Source organism: Haliotis cracherodii, unplaced genomic scaffold (genome assembly GCF_022045235.1).
Source record: "Haliotis cracherodii isolate W230 unplaced genomic scaffold, xgHalCrac1.p SCAF_5, whole genome shotgun sequence".
NCBI lineage: Eukaryota > Metazoa > Mollusca > Gastropoda > Lepetellida > Haliotidae > Haliotis > Haliotis cracherodii.
This window is the reverse complement of record NW_027266308.1, coordinates 42,637,551-42,663,245: the sequence shown is the minus strand read 5'-3', so window position 1 is coordinate 42,663,245 and position 25,695 is coordinate 42,637,551. Positions and strand designations below refer to the sequence as shown.

Here is a 25,695-nt window from a genome sequence, read left to right as displayed (position 1 = left end):
TTTTTCCAAGGGTGTAATAGATTTCATCATCATTATTGGCGTCTATGAAATTAACATGCAATATGTCTGAAGTACCGGGAAACGGGCTGTGTCATGATGAACCAGCGTGCATTGTTTGAAGATGATATGTAAGTGACGATCTTAAAGAAACACTGATAATTAACGAGCTACTTTGCCCATGTCTTAATGAATAGATCAAAGATAAGTCAATGATTATGAAAGTGAGTGAAAATCGTTTAGCAGCTTGGAAACATGTTAAGGAAGCCCTCACACTTACTGGCACTTGCTGCGGAATCAGCCAGGTGAAATAATATACATCAGTATGATTGACTGCAGCATCAACATGGGTCATACAGTCAATCTGTCTCTTTGCCTTATACAGTCAAGTCTCGTTAATCCGACACTCGGCTTTATCCGACACAAATGATTGGGACCGATTAAATCAGTGCTATTTAGACCTGTTAATCCGACATTCTCGCACTTTGACTCCGACACAGCTAATTTGCAACGAATTACCAAAATCACTCATAAATCAGTCTTGTTAATCCGACACAGTGATCACCGTACTCTGTGGTCATCTGCCCGCGAGTACACACCGCGTGTTATGATGTAAGATGAGTCAGCTGGTAGCTGCATATTACAACGGCTGCAGAGATAAACTTGCTCAACAATAAACAATTTATGCTTTAAATAAAGAAAACAGGATTAATCACGTGTTTAGATTACCTCAATCTCATTAAAATCAGATACAAGTTCTCGCTATCGCCGAGGACATTCCATTACAAGTGGTCACGTCAGAACAACCTTTCGCGAACTATGACCAACCAATGAAATAACTAACAGGAAGTTAACTTTAGCCACTTAGAAAGCAGCTTTCTTAGCTTTGTGGTACCAGTTTCAAACTGGCGCCTTGCATTCCAGACAATGCCTTTAAAAGTATTTTAAATAAGTCATACAGTCCATAACAGTTGTTTTGTGTTGAGCTTAAGAAGTTGCATGATTAGAAAACATATTCCGTTAACAATGTAACATAACAATATGAATATTTCATTTATATTTTTTTAATTACGTGTTTGTATCGTTATCTATCATGTAATCTGACATAATCATATGCAACCAACAATGTCGGATTAACGGGAGTTGACTGTATAAAGAATATGTCAAACTGTAGTTTCAAGAATGAATTCTGAACATATACCAACAGAATATATCCCTTGTAGAATTAATCCTTATAAGTAACATCATAATTAGTTTGCTTCTTGCCACATATCCTTTGTGCTAGTGTACTCTTCTACTACTTGGGCACGGGTGGCCCAGTCGGCTAAGGCGCCGCGATTCGCTGTGCAGAGTTGCGTCCCTTGGGCACGCCAGAAACCTATGATTGTGGGTTCGAATCCCGGTTCGCCCCAATTATGTTTCTAGGTTTGTCAGCACCATACCAGTGCTCGTGGGTTTCACCGAAGTGGTAAACGTCTGAGACCTGCATCACTTCGGGCTTTCCTCCCACATTTAGCTGACACGCCGTGATATAACTGGAATACTGTTAAAAGCGGTGTTAAACCCAACTCACTCACTCACTTCTACTTCTATGATACATGCCCATTCTACAACACAGGCCCACAATGATCTAAGATCAGAGACCAAGTCCCCTCTATCGAGCACCCCCTGAAAATTCCTCTAGGCTAACTCTATGTTATATTCACAAGATCCAACACGTCTCTGTACAAAACCCCAGTGATCCGCAAGTTCCACTTTCCATGCTGTGTGTGGTGCACCCTTGTGTTTACAGGTAGTGTTGATCTTGGCTTCTGTAGTCTCAGCCGATACACAAGTTTCCTCGCCGCAAGACAGGGGGTAATTAAGGATCTGGCGCCAACAACACAATCAGTGCTGACAAGATGGTAACTAGAACTATCTGTGGAGGTGAGATCGTTACTGGTGTTGGGCCTCTTTGAAGTTAGGTGCAGACAGATACCAATGACTGCGAGAAGAGGGAGTCAGGAGGACGGACAGCTTGGAAGAAAAGGGCCTGAGAGTACAACCTGTGTTGGAGTGGAGTTGTCTTGGGAGTTTAATTGTTCATTCCTCGCAGCTTGACAGCCTTAATTTGATAACATAATTACATGCGTACCTTGTGTCTCAGAGGACCGGCCATTTGTAAGTGTAGTGGGAACTGTTGCCTTGCTGAGATTTCTCTAAGTCTGTTCGTTTCTCATAAACCAGCCGATCTCTTGCCAACCAAAGCTTAATACAATACTTTTATTTATATATTGATTATGTAGAACATTACACAATTTCATAAACAAACAGTAAAGTTTTGTTATTCTCCCAGCATCTGCAAACCAATCTCCACCATCCCATCTTATCATAATCAATGTTGTGATTTCATGCTACAGTGTATATTTATTCAATCACAGTCCATGTCCTGTCGACCCACATATCCTGTAGACCCACAAGTCCTATATGTATAGGCCCCACCCGCCTGTGTTGTGGTAGATCGTCTGCCCGGAGAGCAGAATGTCTGGGGATTGATACCATGCTGCTTCATACCAAAAGACGGTAAAAGATGTTACTTGTTGCTATCCTGCCTGGCACTCGCATTAAGGGGCTAAAACAAGGACTTGTCAGCTCAAAATCAGTATACTGTGTCTGAGTGGGGGATTCATGTTAAACTGCAGCATGGTATCTCAGTGAGGTAGCACTATAAATCAGTATCACACACACACACATCTTCTAGACCCACATGTCCTGCAGGCGCACATGTCCTGAAGACCCACGTGTCCTGAAGACTCCCATGTCCTGTAGACCACATGTCCTGTAGACCCCTATGTCCTGTAGAGCCCCATGTCTTGTAGACTCCCATGTCCTGTAGACCCCCATGTCCTGTAGACCCACATGTCCTGAAGACCCACATGTCTTTTAGATTCCATGTCCTGTAGACCAACATGTCCTGTAGACCCACATGTCTTCCAGTCTACAATTGGTGTCCAGTAGACCTACCTGCTCCTCCAGATGGTGCTGCATGGCCCGTAGCCGCTTGTCCTTTTCTTGTAGCTCTCTCTCCAGCTCCTGCACCCTCTTCTCCAGGTCACAGGGCTTCCAGTTCATGGCCGCCAGCTGCTGCTCCATCACCTCAAGCTGGAACACAGAGTGAGTGAGTGAGTGAGTGAGGTTTTACGCCTCTTTTAGCAACATTCCAGCAATATCACGGTGGGGGACACAAGAAATGGGCTTCACACATTGTACCCATGTCGGGAATCGAACCCGGGTCTTCGGCGTGACGAGAGAACGCTTTAACCACTAGGCTACCCGACCGCCCCCTTGGAACACAGAGCCATGTATTGGCGTGATGCTGTAGTGTTACATGGCACAGAGCATTTAGTGTTCATTGTGGTCATGTCATGGGTCTATATGTAGGCCACATTAAAGAAAATCATATCAATACCTTACAAAGGTCATGACTGCCTATTTTTGCAATTTATGGAGATACAGTTTCTATTCATATAAATATATGTCAACAAATATAACCTCACAGACCGCTTATTTAATAATTAACACTCACAAAACTGTAGACAACAACACAAATCACCGTCATCATTCAGCACAATGATGCAATACAACCACCGTCTATTCAGCCAATCAGCAAATAGTTTGTTAGTGGGAGTGTCCCAATATATTTTCGGTTTATGGAACAAATTTTTTGCAGTTAGCCAATCAAATGCCACGGAATCACTTGCAATGTGTTAATCTTCCCTGGACGTAGCCCATTGAGGTGCTACAAATTTCCAATCTTGGCAACTATTCCACTAATTATTTGCCGCCTACATCAAGCAGGAGGGACAAAGGACCCATTCTTCTCTGGAATCTCCCCTGGGGAAGTGTAGATGGGGAAGGAAGGCCGAGTATGAGCCAGCAATAGAGTTTTATCTATGATGTAGTACTACAGCTGGGGAAGTGTAGATGAGGGAGAATGCATGAGTATGAACTGGTCAATAGGTTTTCATGTATGATGTAGTACGCACAGCGAGATCACAGGGCTAGGTCACTGGATCAGACAAACCGGAGTCGGACAACGGGCACATCAATCCCTGTCATCAGGGTGTGCACGGGTTTCAACACTGTCAGCGTATCTATCATTACTATTTACAGGATTGGATTGGTCAGTCTCTGTCTTGGAAAACTCCATACAAGTTGGCTTGCCAACCACTGAAAATATATGATTTGTTTGTTTGTTTGCTGTTTAACGACGCACTCCGAAATATTTCAGCTATATGACGGCGGTCTGTAAATAATTGAGTCTGGCCATGACAACCAGTGATTGACATCATGAGCATTGATCCATGTAATTGGGATCAATGCATCAACCAAGTCAGCGAACCTGACCACCTGATCCTGTTAGTTGCCTCTTATGACAAGCATAGTTGCCTCTTACTGCAAGCAGAGTTGCCTCTTACGGCAAGCATGGGTTGCCTCTTACGGCAAGCATGGGTTGCCCCTTACGGCAAGCATAGTTGCCTCTTACGGCAAGCATCGGTTGCCAAAGACTAGTTTGTGGAAAGGAGTCACCATCTGATCAAGGCTTCTTAAAACAATGAATAATCTGTTAGTAGAAATCTCATTAATTTCTCCATATATTTATATGTGAAACTAATCCTGCAGAATCCTGATCATGACTGACGGGGGGGGGGATCATCCCACAGGAGTGTCGGACCCCCCACCCACCCCCCTCCTCAAACTCTATTGTGTATTACATGTGACAGCCACCAGTTGGGATGACACTGATTGACAGATAAGTGGAGGCATCTCACGCAGTGATTGACATTTCACACAGGATATACATCAATAGAAAATACCACACTGACAATTGTTTAACCTAAATATTAATACTGATATGCCAGTGGCCCAGCAAGTGATGTCCTCACAATTAATGCTGTTTCTTTATCATCATATTTTACCAACTTGAAACACACATCAAACAAGTTCATGGAGTAAATTCTTTACTTCTGCTTGGATAAAAGTAGAATCTTAAATCTTGTAAATCACGTTAGAATTTTGTGTAGGATTTGTTTTTTTGTTTGTTTATTTGTTGTTTAACGCCACACTCAACAACATTCCAGCAATTTGACAGCATCCTGTAAATAATGGAGTCTGGACCAGTCAAACCAGTGGTTGACATTATGAGCAATAGTGAGTGAGTATGGTTTTAACAATATCCCAGCAATATCACGGAGGGGGACACCAGAAATGGGCTTCACACATTGTACCCATGTCGGGAATCAAACCCGGGTCTTCGGCGTGGCAAGCGAACGCTTTAACCACTAGGCTACCCGACCGCCCCTTATGAGCAATAATCCACACCGTTGGTGTAATATGACACACAATCACCAAGCATGATCAACTCATCCTTTAAGTCGACTCTTACAATCAGCAAAGGATTCTTGGGATCAATTCTAATCCGGAAGTCCCCATGAGGGGAATTTTACCTATGCTTCATGCTTGTATACAATACCTGTAAGCAATGAATAGTTTCACACTGTTCTTTAAGGGGACCACTCTCAGAAAAGTTGGTATTCCCAGTAAGTTGGCTTTTTCATGTTTTTTCATGCATTGTAGCATAAAAGTTCAGGATTTTATTTTTATTTTTGTTTTGTTTTGTTATGTAATGCCACACTTAGCACTATCAGCTATATGAATGCACTCTGTATATCATCTAGTCCGGTAGTTGTCATCATGATCATTAATCCAGGCAAATGGGAAACGACAACAATCAACATACTTCGCTGTATTAAACACACTCAAAAAATAAATATACTCTTTGGAAAATTATCCAGACAAAATGTAAATGTCCACAGTCATGAAGACAAATTATTTCACTACCTCCTGTCAAATAATGAAGCAGTCAATTTCAACTGCATTTGTTTCCATATCTATCATTTCAAACAATAAATACCCCTTCATAATCAACATAAATACATTTGATGTATAATAATATAATCAAATATGTCATATTGATTGTTTTGTTTTTGTATGTGTCTACAGGAATGTAAATTATGTATGTCTGTATACATGTATATATGAATCATAATGTCTTGTCTTTTAAAATTGCATCTGTCCCGTAATGGAACGTTTCTGCAATAAATATTATCTTATCTTATCTTATCTTATCAACCAAGTCACCAAGCCTGACCATCCGATCCATTTGGTTGCCTCTTACAACAAGCATAGGTTGCTGGGGACCTATTTTCTTACCCAGAACTCTTCAAGACCGAGGGGAGCCCTGTCATTCTCCTGACAGAGTGTATCCTATATGAACATGTTCTTAACACAAGTCTTTTGGAAAATATGTCTGCTAATATTTTCACACTCATTTTAAATTCTGTGGAAAATAAATATTTTCATTTTTAACAACAGATTCAAAATAGCACTTTAGCCAATGAATAATGATGCCGCAAGGTGAAAGTATCCCAGAAACAACCATGGCTATTCTACATTCACTGAAACCTGAAACTGGGTGCACAACAGGTTAATATCCTCATAGCAGCTGATCTATCATTAGTTGTCCGTTTAATATCATCTCTGAGGCTGTAACTAGTTGTGTGACATATTGCATGTGGAGCCACATCTGGGTTGTGGAGGTAATGCATTAGCAACACTGTACGCATCGTACACACCAGTTGGGGTTTGCTTGGTCTGTGGCACCAGTACCAGGATGTAATCATTACACTGTCTAACCCTACGAGTTCAATTAATTCAATAAGAGACTGGTATTAAATATACTACTCAAATGAAGTTAAAGAAAACTCAATCTTTTCATATGTATATAGTTAATCCGTCATGGCCAAGACATCCACAGATTAACTGTAGTCATACGAAAAAAAAAGGGTTGTTGTTAACCTTCTATTGAGTCATGATAGATTAATTGTAGTCATTGAATGTTTCATAAAAAAACTTGTCCTTACCTTCTTTTGAGTAGTATATAAAAAATGTGCCTGGTTGTATTTACCCTGCCCCGATGACATGCAATAGTTATCTTAACAGAATGAAAAAAACAAAAAGATTTTTGGATTTTTTTCCAGTGTCTCTTCTTTGGTATTGAAATGCTGCAATGCACTTTAGTGACTGCCTTTCTTCAACAGCGAGCTTCTGTTAGATTGATTGTTCTTTTGTAGTGGGATAGCCTAGTGGTTCAAGTGTATCCAGGTCTGAGTTCAGTTCTCCACAGTGGATAATGTCCCTATCATGACACTGCAGGAATAATGTTGAAAGGGTGTACCCACCCACCCAGCCACACATGCTCATTCACTTGCTCGCTAAATCACTTGCTCGCTAACTCACTCGCACACTCATTCACTCACTAACTCACTCACTCACTCAATCATTCACTTGCTCACTAACTCACTCACTCATTCACTTGCTTGCTAAATCACTTGCTCGCTAACTCACTCGCACACTCACTCACTCATTCACTTGCTCACTAACTTACTCATTTTCACTTGCTCACTCACTCACTCATTCACTTACTCGCTAACTCACTCATTCACTTGCTCACTAACTCACTCACTCACTCACTCACTCACACACTTACTCACTCATTCACTCACTCACTTAATGACTAACTTGCTAACTCACTCCTTCACTCACTCACTCTGGGCAGCAATGAACCACTATTACACATCTCTCAAAAATCATTCCATCACATTTATATATTGAATGATAAATTCTTTGGTTAACATAAATGCAAGAAGCCATTTAGTGACAGACCTATTGGTCAAAGTTCTAGTTTGTTTGTTTGTTGTTTTACGCCACACTCAGCAATATTCCAGCTCTATGACAGCGGTCTGTACATAATCGAGTCTGGACCAGACAATCCAGTGGTTAATAACATGAGCATCAATCCACGCAATTGGCATTGATGACATGCATCAACCAAGTCAGCGAGCCTGACCACCCGATCTGTTAGTCGCCTCTTACGACAAGCATAGTCGCCTTTAACGGCAAGCATGAGTTGCTGAAGACCCATTCTACCCCAGACCTTCACAGGCCCAAAGTTCTAGTAGTCAAATGAAATGACATTGTATTGGTAACCACAGCATTCCCCATATATACTGAACAAAAAAGTTAGGTATCAGGAATATGTTTGGGGAAATATGTATGAAATTGTCTCAGTCTTTAATTCCAAAGATATCCCCCAAATATTCCTGATACCTATATTTTTAATTCAGTATATATATATAAAAAAAGAATTACTTTGACATACACTTTTGATTCCAATAAAATGAAGCAACTTTTAAAACTCCTTGATGAGATATGATCTAATCTCTACTGAGGCTGACATCGCAAAACAATAAAAAATATATGGCTCTTCATCTTACCGAAGAATGTTAATAAACCATCCCCAAGGTCGTAACAGCTTCAATCATTTACACAATTTATCTATTTCTGCTATAAAATTGTATATTATCTCTTGATATCAAAAGGCCCATCACTCACAGGAATCACACAGCAGCACTCATACTCAGCCACAGTGAACCTGCCCCAGTCTCACTCTCCTGACAGCCATCTGAACCAGCAGCCACCATAGCTGTCTGCCAACAAGGGGCTAGTGGACTTGGAGAACAGCTTCATGACTGATGACAAGTACACAGTCATGGAACAAGACATAGATATTATTACATGTACATGCTGCTAACTCCAGCGACCGACCGACACACTTCTACATAGTACACAGATGTGGCATACACACAGACACGGACAGACAGACACTCACAAACACAGTCACGCAAGCACACACAGACACACCAGAGACACAGACAGACACAGACATGCACACAGAGGCTGTGAAAGCAAGATGTGTGAGAGACAGATGGTATAAGTGACACACAGACACACACATACAGACAGATACATACACACACAGACACACTGACTGTGAAAGCAAGATGTGTGAGAGACAGATGGTATAAGTGACACACAGACACACACATACAGACAGATACATACTCACACAGACACACTGACCGTGAAAGCAAGATGTGTGAGAGACAGATGGTATAAGTGACACGCAGATGATACAACTGTCACACACACACACACACACACACACACACACACACACACACACACACACACACACACACACACGATACAACTGTCTTTCTCTCTCTCTCTCTCTCTCTCACACACACACACACACACACACACACACACACACACACACACACACAGAGATGATACACATAGGTGATACAATTCCCAAACACACACACACAGATGGTACAAGTGACACAAACAGATGACACAATTCACATACACAGAAAGTGACACACATGCTGAACATGCACCGTGACAGCTGGGACGTATCTGGCTGTGTGCACTTCACTCACAGGTCAGGATAACATTGTTTCTGGTGTGTCATATGCTATTTATTGTCCACATGAAATATGCTCGTAGGCTGTCGTGTGACTTTAATAGCCACTTTGTCATTGCTGATACCATAACATCTAACTTTAGCAACAGAACAGTTTTTATTGCTTTGTTCTACCCGAGCATCCTACACAGCGCAAATATTTTGATAGCTGTCAATGTTAAGCAGCTCAAACAATTGTTAATATTGCAATATCTCTCTTTTTTAAGAACACAGTGCCGTCAGTCTGCATCAAATAATCTGTAGAGTGTAGTTTTACTAAACAGCTACTTCAAGGAGATTATGTTTGCCATTACACTGAGGGTGGTATTGCACCTAGTTGTCTTGATGCATTTCCAAGTTAATTAGACTGGTAATTTTGAACAAATCAGAGAGTGAGAAATGAGTCGCTATAACAATATTCCATTTACAACACTGAGCGGTCATCTTCTAGAGTTGGTCAAAACTCTGGATGATGCTGGTCGTACATTTAAACACTTTAATCAAACTGAAAAGTTTAGACAGAGTGCCAACACATTAAGAATCCTATTCACCAAGGATCTGGATCTGAACCAGAGAGGATCTGGGATTAGAACCTGCAACCAGTGCATCATGGGTACTGTAAGGGGACACAACTCTGGACCACTTGGACCAGTGGCACACCGAACAAAATACACATGAATGAGCGAGCTGGGCTTAATACAACTAATGACCTCAGCCTCATTCCCCAGAGTGATTCTTGGTGTAGAACTAATGTCAGTCAAAGCCGAAATATGACAGCTCAGACTGAGTTCAGACCCAGAACAACAATCAGCTATTTTCATGATATCAACAAGCTTTAAAAGAAACTACATGTATTTCATCTGTTACATCCTCTTGTATATGTGGTACTTCGATATACTTTGTAATACAGAATAATCAGGTTTCTTATACACATAGGATCCACAAAAGAAAATACCTAATTTTGTTTCAAATTTTACAGTCACAACTTTATATCAATTACTTTATGTTTGCAATAAAGGTTACAGATACTATAGGATTATATAAGATTGCAGCAATTCAACTGACCCAGATATGCAACTTCACACTACCATGTACATTTCAGATGATCAGAAAATCAAACAAGCATGTTCAACCCACAAATGCCATTTTAGCCATCCACCACCATCAGTCTTCAGTGTTAAACATTTATACCCTGTCAAAAGAGGCAAACCGCCACGGGACAAAATTTCACAAAAGTGAGACTCCTTTTTCACGTTTCTCCCATTTCCCATTGATTTGCGTGTAGCAGGCAGTCTTTTAGGGTCGTAATAAACATAAAACAAGTGATAAAAATCAAATGGCCTTTCTTGTGAAAGTACTTGATTCGATCTGTATAGAAGGCCTCAACCCTGAGGGTAAGACCTTTTCTTTCTCTTCATCGATGCCCAAAGTTGAAAACTGTCCTCAACAACTGCCTCTTTGCTGGCAATTTCTTTAAAAGCTTTAAATAGTATTCTGCAAAGAACCTGATAGCCAAAAGTGGAATAAATCTTCAACAAAACAAGCTCATTTGCAGTGAGAAACCTTGTTTGATCTTCTCCGAGAGACTAGGTTTCGTGTTGAGAATACAAAATGGTCATAAACACAAGTATTGTAAGGTCATTTGGGATGGCTGTTTTTCGGAAGCAAGCAATCTTATTGAATTAATTCAACCAATATCTTTTTTACATAATGGCTCTGAATTTTTTTGTAGGATAGTATATGAGCATATGTGAGAGACAGAGAGAGTTACCATATGAAAGTTGGATATATTAGTGTTCGCGGTATGGATTTGAGTCAGACAAACCAGTGGTCGTCATTATAGTCGTCATCATCAAGAGAAGTGAGTTAATAATAATAATAATAATAATAATAATAATAATAATAATGATGATGATAATAATGATGATGGTGATGCTGATGATATGATGATGATGATGATGCTGTGATGATGATGATGATGATGATGATGATGAAGAAGAAGATGATGATGTGATGATGATGATGTGATTTGATGATGAGATGATAATGCTGCTGCTGCTGTTGCTGATGATGATGAAGATGTGATGATGATGATGATGATGTGATGATGATGATGGTGATGATGATGAAGACGATGATGATCAAAGAGCTACATCATGAGATACTACAACGAATATTGAACCAAAATGTGTAGACATAACCACTGATCTAGTGTTTCACATATATCCACAATACACTGATATTCTGAATGGTCCTTCTGCTCAAAACACATAGACAATGGTACATATGGTCTGTGATTGCGATGCTGCTTTCATCTTCTGTGCTTTTCAAGTCTAGCCCTGAGTTTACATCAGTCACACTGCCTCACATTTCGATAAAACAAACATCAAAATTGATCCAATCATGATAAAGAAACCATCTAACGCTGTTTCATATACACTATGCTATAAACACTACAGGGTGGTCAATATAGGCGTTCTATCACCAGAGGCCTGAAACCATTACTCGGTAAGAGGAACCCCGCGAGGTGGATGCTACTTCACCTGGTACATTGCAAACAGAATGTGGTCAATTTCATTATAAGCGTCATTGATTACACACTTGTTCAAAGGACCTGAAACAAACAGGCCTTAATAGAAATGGTTTTCAAATGCACATAAATTGATTTCACTTACTTCAAAGACATAAACTGATTAGCTATCATATAGATACGGCCTCGTCCCGGTCTTCCATCAGTGACAAATGGTACTTTAATGCAGTAGTCTTCCTATGGACACATTTGAGAAAGATATAAAAAATATATCTTGTTTGTTTGATGTTTCCCGCAGCACTATGCAATATTCTGGTTATATCACAGTGGTATGTAAATAATCCAGGCTGGATCAGACAATCCAGTGATAGCCACGGATGGTCAGGATCAATGCTCATGATGTCAGTCAGTTGCTTCTTAAAAGGACAGGTTGCTGAAGACCAATTATAACCCCGATCTTCAAGGTGAAGGAGACAAAAGGTCTACACCAGTCTGGACCAACATAGAGTGTATAAAGGTCATTCTATAAAGGAACCAAACCCATTAATTTGAGAGCTGACAAGGGATTGAGAATGGAATGGTGATGGTTGTTTTATTGAATATAAGCGCTGGCGTCTGTACCAGCCTTGTATAATTTCCTGTCCTTATTCAAAACACAATGACACATACATACAAGGGATGGGCAGTGCATGGTTGATGCACAGTAGATGTCCATGTCGATACGCTCATGTAGGACCGTCCTACATCAAAACTACATATCATTCATTCATTGTATCAAGAGTGAGTGAGTGAGTGAGTGAGTTGGATTGAACGCCGCTTTTAACATTATTCCAGTTATATCACAGGATGTCAGCTTCATGTGGGAGGAAAGCCCGAAGAGATGCAGGTCTCAGACGTTTACCACTTAGGTGAAACCCAAGAGCACGGGTATGGTGCTGACAAACCTAGAAACATAATCGGGCCGACCAGGATTCGAACCCACAATCATAGGTTTCTGGCATGCCCAAGGGATGCAAATCTGCACAGCGAATTGCAGCATCTCAGACAACTGGGCCACCCATGCCCCCTATTTGATAGGTAATTTTAAGCCACAAAATAAAATACTGGCTCTTATAACTTATAAGCAAAAGATATTAGTGGTCTCCTAGAACTATTAACTAAGAATTATAGTCTTGAATAAAAGATAAACAAGAATATTTAATAATTAATGTAAATACTAATTTTGCAAAATGATCATAAAAGGGGAGCCACAAAATGAAACAGTGGCTGTCCGCAGTTTGACTTTTTAGTCCAACATAAAAATAAATTGTGTGTCTCAAATGAATGATAAATATTTGAATGATACAATATTGATATCAATGTAGTTATATGATTTTGAATAAAATAAATAACAAAAAATATTATACTAAAATGCCATAATTATTTCAAAAATGTTTTTTTACCTTTTTAAGACGAGTATGAACTGCTAGCTGATGATTTGTCCTGTACATCCCTGGATATAAAATATATGTCTTGCGTAGTGGAAATGAAACTGATTTTCACATAAGTAAAAGCAAGGTCAAATCCGAGCCACTTTACCACACCTATCCAGGCTGATTATGCACGTAATTGAAACTTTATCTAGCCCGAGACCAGTCTCAAGTGGCACAAGACTGAAACTCTAGTCTCCAGACCGAGTATCAATTCCAACAGGCACATTCTACCACATTTAATCATCAATAGGCTCTTCTTACGGCTGTCCAAAATTAAGTAACGCCCTAGTCTATCAAATGAACCTTTTAACGAGTCACCAAGTAGATTTGGAATCACTTGTGGTCCACCCTAGCTTAGAGCCTCTGGCTAAAATTGAACTCCGGTCTCATAAAACATGCTGGCGATATTGTAACAATTCCAAACATTGTCAAAGGGTCATGTGACTCTAGTGTGGTCTCATTGTTGTTCCTAGCTATGACGATAGCCGAAAAATGTTTAACTCCCAACTCCGAAATGTCAACAAGGAGGACGGAGGATGATTTGAAATTGTTATCAACTGTTAAATGCACAGAATCCCAGCCCAGTTTTAAAGGCCTAATTTTACAAACAATTTAGCGGAATTAATTTATGATGCCTGTTGAATATTTATGGCTGTGTGATATGAACTTGACATCAAAACAGGCTGGAGTGGTGATACGGCAGAGGGATTACAGCCATGTTAATTCATCACACCCACTTCCTCCATGTTATAGTCATCTGACTCGGTAGTCTCACCGACACAGACAGGAAGTACAGGTGTAACATGGAGGGAATTCAATAATTCACGTACTCCAATACTAATTAAAATGAAATCAGTTGCCTATTTCCATCACGTATTCAGGAAAATAACAAAATGAATGTGTTGAAATGTGACCAGCGGTTTCAGAGTTTATTTTCCTTGTAGCAATGTTGACTAGTTCAATGGTTGTATGAGTAAATGAGTTTAATGCTCTTTAGATACTGTATTCATGAGTTTTCAGAGATGGGGCGTTGTTGTAAACAAACATCGCTCAAATGTCCATGAAGGTCACTTATTTTCGTTTTCTGTTCCAAATGTGCAATATTCACCAAAAAAAATATGCACTGTTATGTTAATTTTCAGTCTTATACAGGGGGCTTATGAAGATTATATACAAACTGGTCTAGAAATTATCCAAGGGGAGCTTATTGGAGCAGGTGCTTAATATGGTTATTACATTATCTTACCATGTTGGGAGACGAGAACTGATTTAATTCATATATTGTACTCATGCAGGGAATCAAACCCAGGTCTTTAACATGATTTACAACTTACTTTAAATCAATTTTAAACCAGACATTGTATTTTTAAAAATAATATCCCCGTGTTATTGGTCTTTGGACGCTTAAGAAACATTCATGGTTTTCTCTCTAATCACATGAACAACTATAAAACATCTCATTCACTTATAAAAGACAACTTTCTCTTTAAAACAAGCCATCATCTGAGTATTTACAATGTCTGTGTGATGCTACACCCACCGTTATTGGCACGAGTAATCTTTAAAGCACATGGGTAGAAATTCAATATAAAAAATGCACTTTTCTTTTCCACTAGAATTCATCAGCCTCCCAGGGTCCCCATTGCTCAAAGTGATCTTAGCGCCACCACTATCGTAAGCCTATGTTAAAGTGCGGGAGTTATGCCATCTTGGCATTTACATAGCTTTGTGCAACTGGGCCCAGGAACAGGCTAGCACTACGTAACCTACACCTCCTATGTTATGCAAATCCATCTCTGCCCCAGATATAACACAACATGATACATGTCTAATTTAGAGTCATTTAAATGCATATCAAAGGTGTCTATTTCGCTAAATACGTCGTTCATAACCCCTCCGGATCAACAAAGGTCTCTCTGTAGTTTTGCCTTGACACAGAAGCGTGCCTTGTCCTTGATAATGAAGTGAAATAATACATTCAGAGGAGTACTTGTGGAATAGAGATGAAATGGTTTGGTGGAATGATTGTGAAAAATGGGCAAGACCTAGGCAGGTGGCATGCTAATAACGCCATCATGCCTCACACACAGACAATTATGTGTAAAATAAGGATGTAAATCAGACCGAGGGAGACACTCTCTATCAAAAGTGTTAAGCTAGCTTTAAGCTTCCTGCAGTCACAAAATGCGATTGATTACGTCATAAATAAACACTGTAGACGATGAATGTTTCATAAATATTCCAATTCCAATGGCGTTATGTAATAAAAAACTGATAAAGTTTATCGATATTTGATTTCATTAGCGTGAGGGGTGTGAGAAAATTACATACAGCCATCTCATGAATTTGCTCCTGTCATAATTGTAATCTGTGCAAATATTCCCTTGCATTAATTCATGATAATCTGAATGGCAAAGAATAAGTGTCAGGCAAAATACCAAGGACTTAATCATGTTAATAGCCGTCACCATTGGCACGTTCTGCCATAACAAACAGCAGGGCTTTGTTTACTGAAAATATCATTGCGTACGACATATGAGACTAATTTGATCTTCTTTAATGATAGACACCCTCATTCATTGTGAACATGTCTCATACAGTCACAAAAACAAATGTTTTTCAGGTATACATTTCAGTCAGTTCATACTACTTAAAGTTATAGTATTCAGTCTGTTACAGTGACATTTGCAACTGGCTATCGAAAATAAAACATCCTTGTCCGAGATTGGAAAAACATGGCTGCTTAGACAACTGAAGCAACAAAAGTGAGTGAGTTAGGTTTCATGGAACTTTTAGCAATATCGTGAGAGGGGAATTCCAAAAATAGGCGTCACACATTGTACCCATATAGGATCACACACTGTACCCATATAGGATCACACATTGTACCCATACGGGGTCACACATTGTACCCATATCGGGTCACACATTGTACCCATATAGGATCACACATTGTACCCATATAGGGTCACACATTGTACCCATATCGGGTCACACATTGTACCCATATAGGATCACACATTGTACCCATACGAAGTCACACATAGTACCCATATCGGGTCACACACTGTACCCATATAGGATCACACATTGTACCCATATAGGGTCACACATTGTACCCATATAGGATCACACATTGTACTCACATAGGGTCACACATTGTACCCATATAGGATCACACATTGTACCCATATAGGAACACACACTGTACCCATATAGGATCACACATTGTACCCATACGGGGTCACACATTGTACCCATATAGGATCACACATTGTACTCACATGGGGTCACACATTGTACCCATATAGGATCACACATTGTACCCATATAGGATCACACATTGTACCCATATAGGATCACACATTGTATCCATATAGGATCACACATTGTATCCATATAGGATCACATATTGTACCCATATAGGATCACATATTGTACCCATATAGGATCACACATTGTACCCATATAGGATCACACATTGTATCCATATAGGATCACACATTGTACCCATATAGGATCACACATTGTACCCATATAGGATAACACATTGTACCCATATAGGATCACACATTGTATCCATACAGGATCACATATTGTACCCATATAGGATCACACATTGTACCCATATAGGGTCACACATTGTACCCTTATAGGATCACATATTGCACCCATATAGGATCACACATTGTACTCACATGGGGTCACACATTGTACCCATATAGGATCACACATTGTACCCATATAGGATCACACATTGTACCCATATAGGATCACACATTGTATCCATATAGGATCACACATTGTATCCATATAGGATCACATATTGTACCCATATAGGATCACATATTGTACCCATATAGGATCACACATTGTACCCATATAGGATCACACATTGTATCCATATAGGATCACACATTGTACCCATATAGGATCACACATTGTACCCATATAGGATAACACATTGTACCCATATAGGATCACACATTGTATCCATACAGGATCACATATTGTACCCATATAGGATCACACATTGTACCCATATAGGGTCACACATTGTACCCTTATAGGATCACATATTGCACCCATATAGGATCACACATTGTACCCATATAGGGTAACACATTGTACCCATATAGGATCACATATTGTACCCATATAGGATCACACATTGTACCCATATAGAATTACACATTGTACCCACATAGAATTACACATTGTGCCCACCTAAGGTATTATGAGTTTTGACCTTTTGTCATGGGTATAAATCATACAATTTAATTCCTGCATCTTTGGGTATCTGATTCTAATCCTGTTTTTCAGTTTCCCATCTCCAACAGCATCGGTTGCTGGGGACCTTGTCTAAACCGGAATCCCTTTAGGATCACCTCTTACAACCAGCATGGGTTGCTTGGGACCTTGTTTAAACCGGAATCCCTTTAGGATCGCCCCTTACAACCAGTATGGGTTGCTTGGGACCTTGTCTAAACCGGAATCCCCACAGGGTCGCCTCTTACAACCAGCATGGGTTGCTTGGGATCTTGTTTAAACCGGAATCCCTTTAGGATCGCCCCTTACAACCAGTATGGGTTGCTTGGGACCTTGTCTAAACTGGAATCCCCACAGGGTCACCTCTTACAACCAGCATGGGTTGCTTGGGACCTTGTTTAAACCGGAATCCCTTTAGGATCGCCCCTTACAACCAGCATCGGTTGCTTGGGACCTTGTCTAAACCGGAATTCCTTTAGGATCGCCTCTTACAACCAGCATGGGTTGCTTGGGACCTTGTCTAAACCGGAATCCCCACAGGGTCGCCTCTTACAACCAGCATGGGTTGCTTGGGACCTTATCTAAACCAGAATCCCTTCAGGATCACCTCTTACAACCAGCATGGGTTGCTTGGGACCATGTCTAAACCGGAATCCCTTTAGGATCGCCTCTTACAATCAGCATGGGTTGCTGGGGACCTTATCTAAAACGGAATCCCAACAGGGTCGCTTCTTACGGCCAGCATGGGTTGCTGGGGACTTAGCTTCACACAGAATCTTCACAGGGCCGCTTCTTACGGCCAGCATGTGTTGCTGGGGACTTAGCGTAACACGGGACATAGCTTAACATGGAATCCCCACTGGGTCGCTTATAACAACCAGTATAGGTTGCTGGGGACCTTGTCTAACCGTAATCCCCAGGGGGTCGCTTCTTACAGCCAGCATGGGATGCTGAGGACTTAGTCGACAACAGAATCCCCATGAGAAATTGGATGTGGGAAAATTGTGGTCTTGATTGTGTGTTGAGGTCAATAAATGATGAGCACAAGAACAAATGTGTTTTGATAGTGAGTCAAGTGATGTTGTTTTAATGCCACTTTGAACAGTATTATAGTTATATCCCAGTGGGTCAGCTTAATGTGGGGAGAAGCCTGAAGTGACGATGGTCAAATAGGGGCGAACCTCAACAATGCTTGGAATGAAACTGTGAAGAGCTAGGCTAGCCGGCCACCCAACGGTAATCTTCAGAATGTCAGCAAGAGACTGCTTTCAAATGAAGACAATGACTGGTTTATCTATAGTGAAGTGCAACATATATATGCCAGTGGCATAAAATATGTAAAAATGCCAAGATGGTGCAACTAAAAAATAGGTTTAGGTTTAGTCTGTCTCACAGTCTCTGAACTATATTATTTACCCTTACACCCAACCCTTTCTGTAATGCAAAAGCCCTAAATAAAGAAAGTCTAGATTTTCCTCAGGTTAGGGTAAATCTCCCATCTTACTGGAGCTCCTTTTCAATTTAAATTGAGTTATTTGTTTCTATCAAAAATTATAGTTTGGGTCAGAGGCTCCAGATTACAGTCAGTTTGGAAACAGGAAACGAACACAGTATGTTTTCAGACCTTACTATAGTGTCTGCATAGTGCACACTCAGTATAATTGTCGGGTATCAGTTTCAGGGCAATTGCTTTTTGTTTATTGTGCACAGTCAAAAAAGAAATCGTATTGCATCTGTTGAATGACAGGAGATAACAAAGCATGAAAAATTGAAATTTGCATAAAATATCAGTAGACAGGATAATTTACAATTTCAGTTGTGTTTCCTGTTATGCCAGGCATTGTTCTATATGCATAGATTAAGATTACCATGTGTAGTTATCTGCTAAACTGAGCAGGAAGTTAGCAATCAGTTGTACACACATTTTCTCAATACCCAATACTATAACTGAAATGATACTCAAAATGAAAAAGTTGCTGAGAATCTGCCTGGGATGCGCTTCAGGCAAGTTGACCAAAATAATCCACTAACACAACAGAATTGTTAAATTTGCTCACGGACAAATAGTTTTAATGGAGTTCATAATGTTATCATGAATATTAATGGTCAGCAAATAGCTCACAAAAATCAGATAGGGTGCAGTTGCCCACCCAGCCTAGAGGTAGATGAACTACCACAAGATCATCTGGGGAGATCCCATTCAGATATCTGTGGGCAGTCTCACTGATCCCATTCAGACATCTGTGGACAGTCTCACTGATCCCATTCAGACATCTGTGGACAGTCTCACTGATCTCATTCAGACATCTGTGGGCAGTCTCACTGATCCCATTCAGACATCTGTGGGCAGTCTCACTGATCCCATTCAGACATCTGTGGACAGTCTCACTGATCTCATTCAGACATCTGTGGACAGTCTCACTGATCCCATTCAGACATCTGTGGACAGTCTCACTGATCCCATTCAGACATCTGCGGGCAGTCTCACTGATCCCATTCAGATATCTGTGGGCAGTCTTATTGATCCCATTCAGACATCTGTGGGCAGTCTCACTGATCCCCTTCAGACATCTGTGGACAGTCTCACTGATCTCATTCAGACATCTGTGGGCAGTCTCACTGATCCCATTCAGACATCTGTGGGCAGCCTTACTGATCTCATTCAGACATCTGTGGGCAGCCTTACTGATCTCATTCAGACATCTGTGGGCAGCCTTACTGATCTCATTCAGACATCTGTGGGCAGTCTCACTGATCCCATTCAGACATCTGTGGACTGTCTCACTGATCCCATTCAGACATCTGTGACCAGTCTTACTGATCTCATTCAGACATCTGTGGGCAGTCTCACTGATCCCATTCAGACATCTGTGGGCAGCCTTATTGATCCCATTCAGACATCTGTGGGCAGTCTCACTGATCCCATTCAGACATCTGTGGACTGTCTCACTGATCTCATTCAGACATCTGTGACCAGTCTTACTGATCTCATTCAGACATCTGTGGGCAGTCTCACTGATCCCATTCAGACATCTGTTGGCAGCCTTACTGATCTCATTCAGACATCTGTGGGCAGCCTTACTGATCTCATTCAGACATCTGTGGGCAGTCTCACTGATCCCATTCAGACATCTGTGGACTGTCTCACTGATCCCATTCAGACATCTGTGGACTGTCTCACTGATCCCATTCAGACATCTGTGACCAGTCTTACTGATCTCATTCAGACATCTGTGGGCAGTCTCACTGATCCCATTCAGACATCTGTGGGCAGCCTTATTGATCCCATTCAGACATCTGTGGGCAGTCTCACTGATCCCATTCAGACATCTGTGGCCAGTCTTCCCTTGGCTGGATCCAAGTTTCATTGATCGTCAGCTGCCATTGTTTAGTAACTAACTAAACTCTATTTTAGTTAGCTTTACCTTCCTATAATCCAGGGTCAGTGGTACAAAGCAACTTTAACATTTTTCTGGTCTAAGTCTTAGTGCTAAGATCACTTGTTGAACAGGGCCCAGGAACATATTCTTCCCTAACCCCCTTCCCTCCCCCACTATGGGCTAACTTGTACATGTATTGAACTAGAAGAGTGTTTGCAAGTAACCCCTTAGACTGCAATTTCCGCAAGGTCCCAGAAATCATTACATCACTTCCAGTCTGCTCTCCTTACATTTGGTTTTGGGAAATACATGCTTGCTCCAACACAACTGCACAGCAGATTTAAAGTTGCATGCCCCTAGCCAGGGAAATGGAAACCTAATTAGCATTAGATGAGATCCTAAATGCACTGCAAGCCTCATGGCATCCCTTGCTGTCTGAGAAAACACTGACCTGAAGGTCCATTCCTCTTTCTACTTGAGTACGTAAGTTATATGCAATTCGCGGACGAGGACATCAACACAGTACAACTTTATAACATACAGTCCCTCTAGCTACCTTCATTGGGAGTGAGTGAGTGAGTATTGTTTAGTGATTTGGCCATGTTCCAGCAATATCAGTGAGTGAGTGAGTTAATATTTAACATCACGTTGGCAATACAGTAAACTACGGTTATAACGAACTCAAACGGACTACTAATTTTAGTTCGTTATAACCGTAATTCGTTATAAGCATATATACAGCATAACTACGGCATATAGTCGGGACTAAAAAGTTAGTTCGTTATATCCGTTAGTTCGTTATAAGCGTGTTCGTTATAACCGTAGTTTACTGTATTTCAGCCATATCGTCACAAACCAATATCAGTGAGTGAGTGAGTGAGTTTATATTTAACGTCTCATTACTGTGGGAGGAAATCCGGAAGTGATGCAGATCTCAAACGTTTGTCGTTTTGGTGAAACCCACAGGCACAGGTATGGTGCTGAGAAATCTAGAAACACAATCGTGGTGAACTGGAATTTGAACCCATAGGTTTCAGGCATCCCCAAGGGACGGAACTCTGCACAGCAAATCTAATGACTTGGATGACTGGGCTACTCAGGTTGGGGTTGAAACATTGTACCAATTTGTGGAATTGAACCCAGGTGTTTGGTGTGATGAGCAAATGTTTTAACCACTGAGCTACATCATCACCATATAAAACCCATGAAGATCCGGGTTAGAATAGTTCTTCAGCAATACATGCTTGTCGTAAGTGTCAACTATGCTTGTTGTAAGAGGCGAATAACGGGATCGGTTGATCAGGCTTGCTGACTTGGTTGATGCATGTCATCGTATCCCAATTGCATAGATGCTCATCATATCAATCACTGGACTGGATTTTCTGGTCAAGCCTTTTTTTATTTTCAGACCACCAAAATACAGTTGAATATTGCCGACTACAGCATTAAACAACAAACAAAACTTTCATATGAACGTTATATACACTTCAGGATTGATTACAGACGTCAAGTTTACTTGGAGCTGCTTAAAGAAACAAATATCTGGGAAACTGAACCTTGACCTTATGTGTTCATAGAGACAACACATTAACCATTGTGCTACCTCTAGACATTTAAAAAACTTTGAAATTGAAGAGGAACCATTCTATCCAATCCTCATACTCTTCCCTGTTTGTGTATACACCCAGATAATCCTTGAAGACTGAACCATATTTTTTTTCAAAATGAAAAATCCATACAAACTAAAATATCCGAATTGAAGTGATTCAGTAGATCTGAACAAAGCACAGGCAGTTCATCATTCAGCCTCCAGGTTGAACAAATATCAACTGAAGTACCAATATCCCTAACCTCCCAGAGTCTCTCAATAAAGATGGAAATCCACAAGCGTCAGTGACAATGCCCAATTACCATCACGCAGAGTTCCGAAGCCCTTTAACTGCGGTCAGTGGACTTTTGATGTATCAACAAAACTGACCCGCTGCCCAATGGCCACTTGATCGGCAAGCATCAAAACGGTCTCCACACACCATGGCAGCAAATCAATTCCTTCTGAAAACATTACAGCAATCCAAGCAGGAATGACCCATTGGTGGGTAAATTCCCACCAACATACAAACTGATGAATCAGTGCCAATAACCATTATACTGCAGCATTGACTGGATTCAATATCCATCAGACAAAAATAAAAGAACCCTCCTCTTAAGAATTGGAGCGATCCCAGTCTCCGCAAATGAGGCCCCAGGAGACTGTTGATGGAAAATGGTACTGCCTCATCGGGAAAGTTGGACCGATGTTGCTTTGGTGATTGGCGGTTCTTGTATGAATAATGAACTATCATGGGCATTTCCAATGTCAATATAACCAGATTATTTTGTCATGCTATTCATCTTTCAATTACTACTTACTTTCTATGTAAATGGTGCTAATGAAATCTCATTGGAATGTTACATGATGCAGTCGAAACATTACTTGACGACTCCATCTGAGCATGTTGTAGAGAAGCACTTGCCTTGTGCACATACATAGACACCATTGGATCCAGCAAATCTACAACTCATTCCAGACCAGGGAAAGAGAAAACCCAAGATATTCTTTTGGACTAATGGCTGTATCTAATGCTCTTAGATTGTCTTATTTTGACAACATAACAATATAACAACTGTTGCACAGCAGTGTATGAAACAGCTTGTCCACCAGTCTTTGACCGGCATGTTTTCAGGAGGACAGGGTATTCTGTGGAGAGTACCCAATGCTTATAGGGCGGGACATGCTTACCCCTTTTTGTGAACACCTGGTGTCATCAATGATTTTGAGTGACCTATTCACATAATTTTCCCATAATCTTGCCTTTTACACGCAATGGAGTATGTTTTTGGTGATCAAGACTGGTTATTCTCTGGCATTGACATTTTTTTATATTTATATAGTTTTATTTTGTATATATAGCTATATTGGCCAACTGATGTGGATTGAGTGGTCACAATGTCTGACATGCCTGATTGTGTGTCATCGTGCTCCAGTGACGTGTCACTCATTTAATACCAATAACTAGTAAGTCCAGCTATTACATCATTAACTGACTGCAAGGATATGGCTGCAGTACTGCTGACTGTGACATAAAACAACATTCACTCATTCGCTGGTAGATGGTGTTGGATATTCACTTTAATTGAATAAAAAATGGTGGTTCAAAAAAGAAATGGAGTATTGTGAAATTATTGATATTGAATGGGAATAACCCATCTTACATTACTGCATTCTTTCAGAGCATCCTTCATGTAAAAACTACAACTAAATGACAAAATTGTTGAAGAATATTTTATTGTATTGGAAAATAATACAATCATTTTGAAAAGGTTGCCATAGGAATAAGCCCTGCAGCATCAATGTTACTGGACTTTATTTAACATTATTATCTGTTGCAACTTCATAAAAATAAACTCATAGCAAGTCATCGATCACCAACTTCATGAGATTCCATGGTTGGAAATGAACCAACCGATCACTGATGAAATATTGGGGTTTTTACAATTTGTTCCCTTGCAATTCAGCATTGCAAGATTGGTTACATTTTCTCACAAGTGTCGTAATGGCGGACCCGGCTTTGGCAAATTGGCAGTCAAGTCATTCAAACACCACTTTATTTGTCTGCTAACACAAATTTGATGATGTACATTAATCAATCAGTTAATGCTTTCCCTAATTACATAGACACAATGTCCTAATTTGTTCCTTACAGAGCTCACGCTACAATTTCCCGAGTTTGGTCTCCATAGGATGGACTGCAATCCCTATTCTGCATGCTAGCTCAAAAACGACCTGACAAACTCACCCTAGTCAGAACTAACATTGCTGTTCATGACAAAAATGCTGTCTATATGACTACTATTAATGAAAACAGACAATTTAGAACATTGTGTCGGATGGGTAGTCTTGTGAACAGTGTCATGTCATGGACCAGGAGAAGGCTTGGTCATGTGACGAGGTCGATGCAGACACATGTTTCTCCCATCTGAGCAGAATTCTAAGCCTGAAGTGACGTCACTGTCATACTAATCCAAGTTTACCACCTTTGTGAAAAGATTTTCAGTGGATCCTGACAAGTCTAAGGCACTGAACTCTACAAAGCAGGTTTCATGCAGCTGCAGCAACTTAGAAAATTTTGTCACCCGTTGTTTGTTTCCTTATTTGTTGTTTAATGCTGCACTCAGCAATATTTCAGCTATATGACGGCGGTGTGTAAATAATCGAGTCTGGACCAGACAATCCAGTGATTGACAACATCATGAGCATTGATCCATGCAATTGGGATACGATGACAAGCATCGACCAAGTCAGGGAGCCTGACCACCCGATCCCGTCAGTAGCCTTTTACCACAAGCATAGTTGCCTTTTATGGCAAGCATGGGTTGCTGAAGACCTATTCTACCCCGGATCTTCACAGGTCATGTCACCGTACCCCCTTACGACAGATCCAGATCCACACCTACACCACCAGCCTACTTACCATACACTGCCCTGTATCTGTAATTGTTCCTAATCTCCTACACCTTGAACCAACACTTGAGCAAATGATGAAGACACCGCATCAACACATTCCAGCTACTGCTGGGGCGGTCGGGTAGCCTAGTGGT

The 25,695-nt window shown here is 40.6% G+C and overlaps 1 protein-coding gene across 3 annotated transcripts in view; it reads right to left on the bottom strand.

The window, feature by feature from the left end:
* Positions 1 to 25,695, bottom strand: part of LOC139444206 (pleckstrin homology domain-containing family H member 2-like) — a 194,169-nt gene that overhangs the window by 43,950 nt on the left and 124,524 nt on the right. For 2 of the 3 annotated variants that reach the window (XM_071225117.1, XM_071225118.1), the window contains one exon: positions 3,001 to 3,138. In XM_071225117.1, the coding sequence (XP_071081218.1) occupies positions 3,001 to 3,138 (138 nt within the window). Of the gene's footprint in view, positions 1 to 3,000; positions 3,139 to 13,378; positions 13,414 to 25,695 lie in introns of those variants that run through there. The other variant, XM_071225119.1, reaches the window with a different exon arrangement.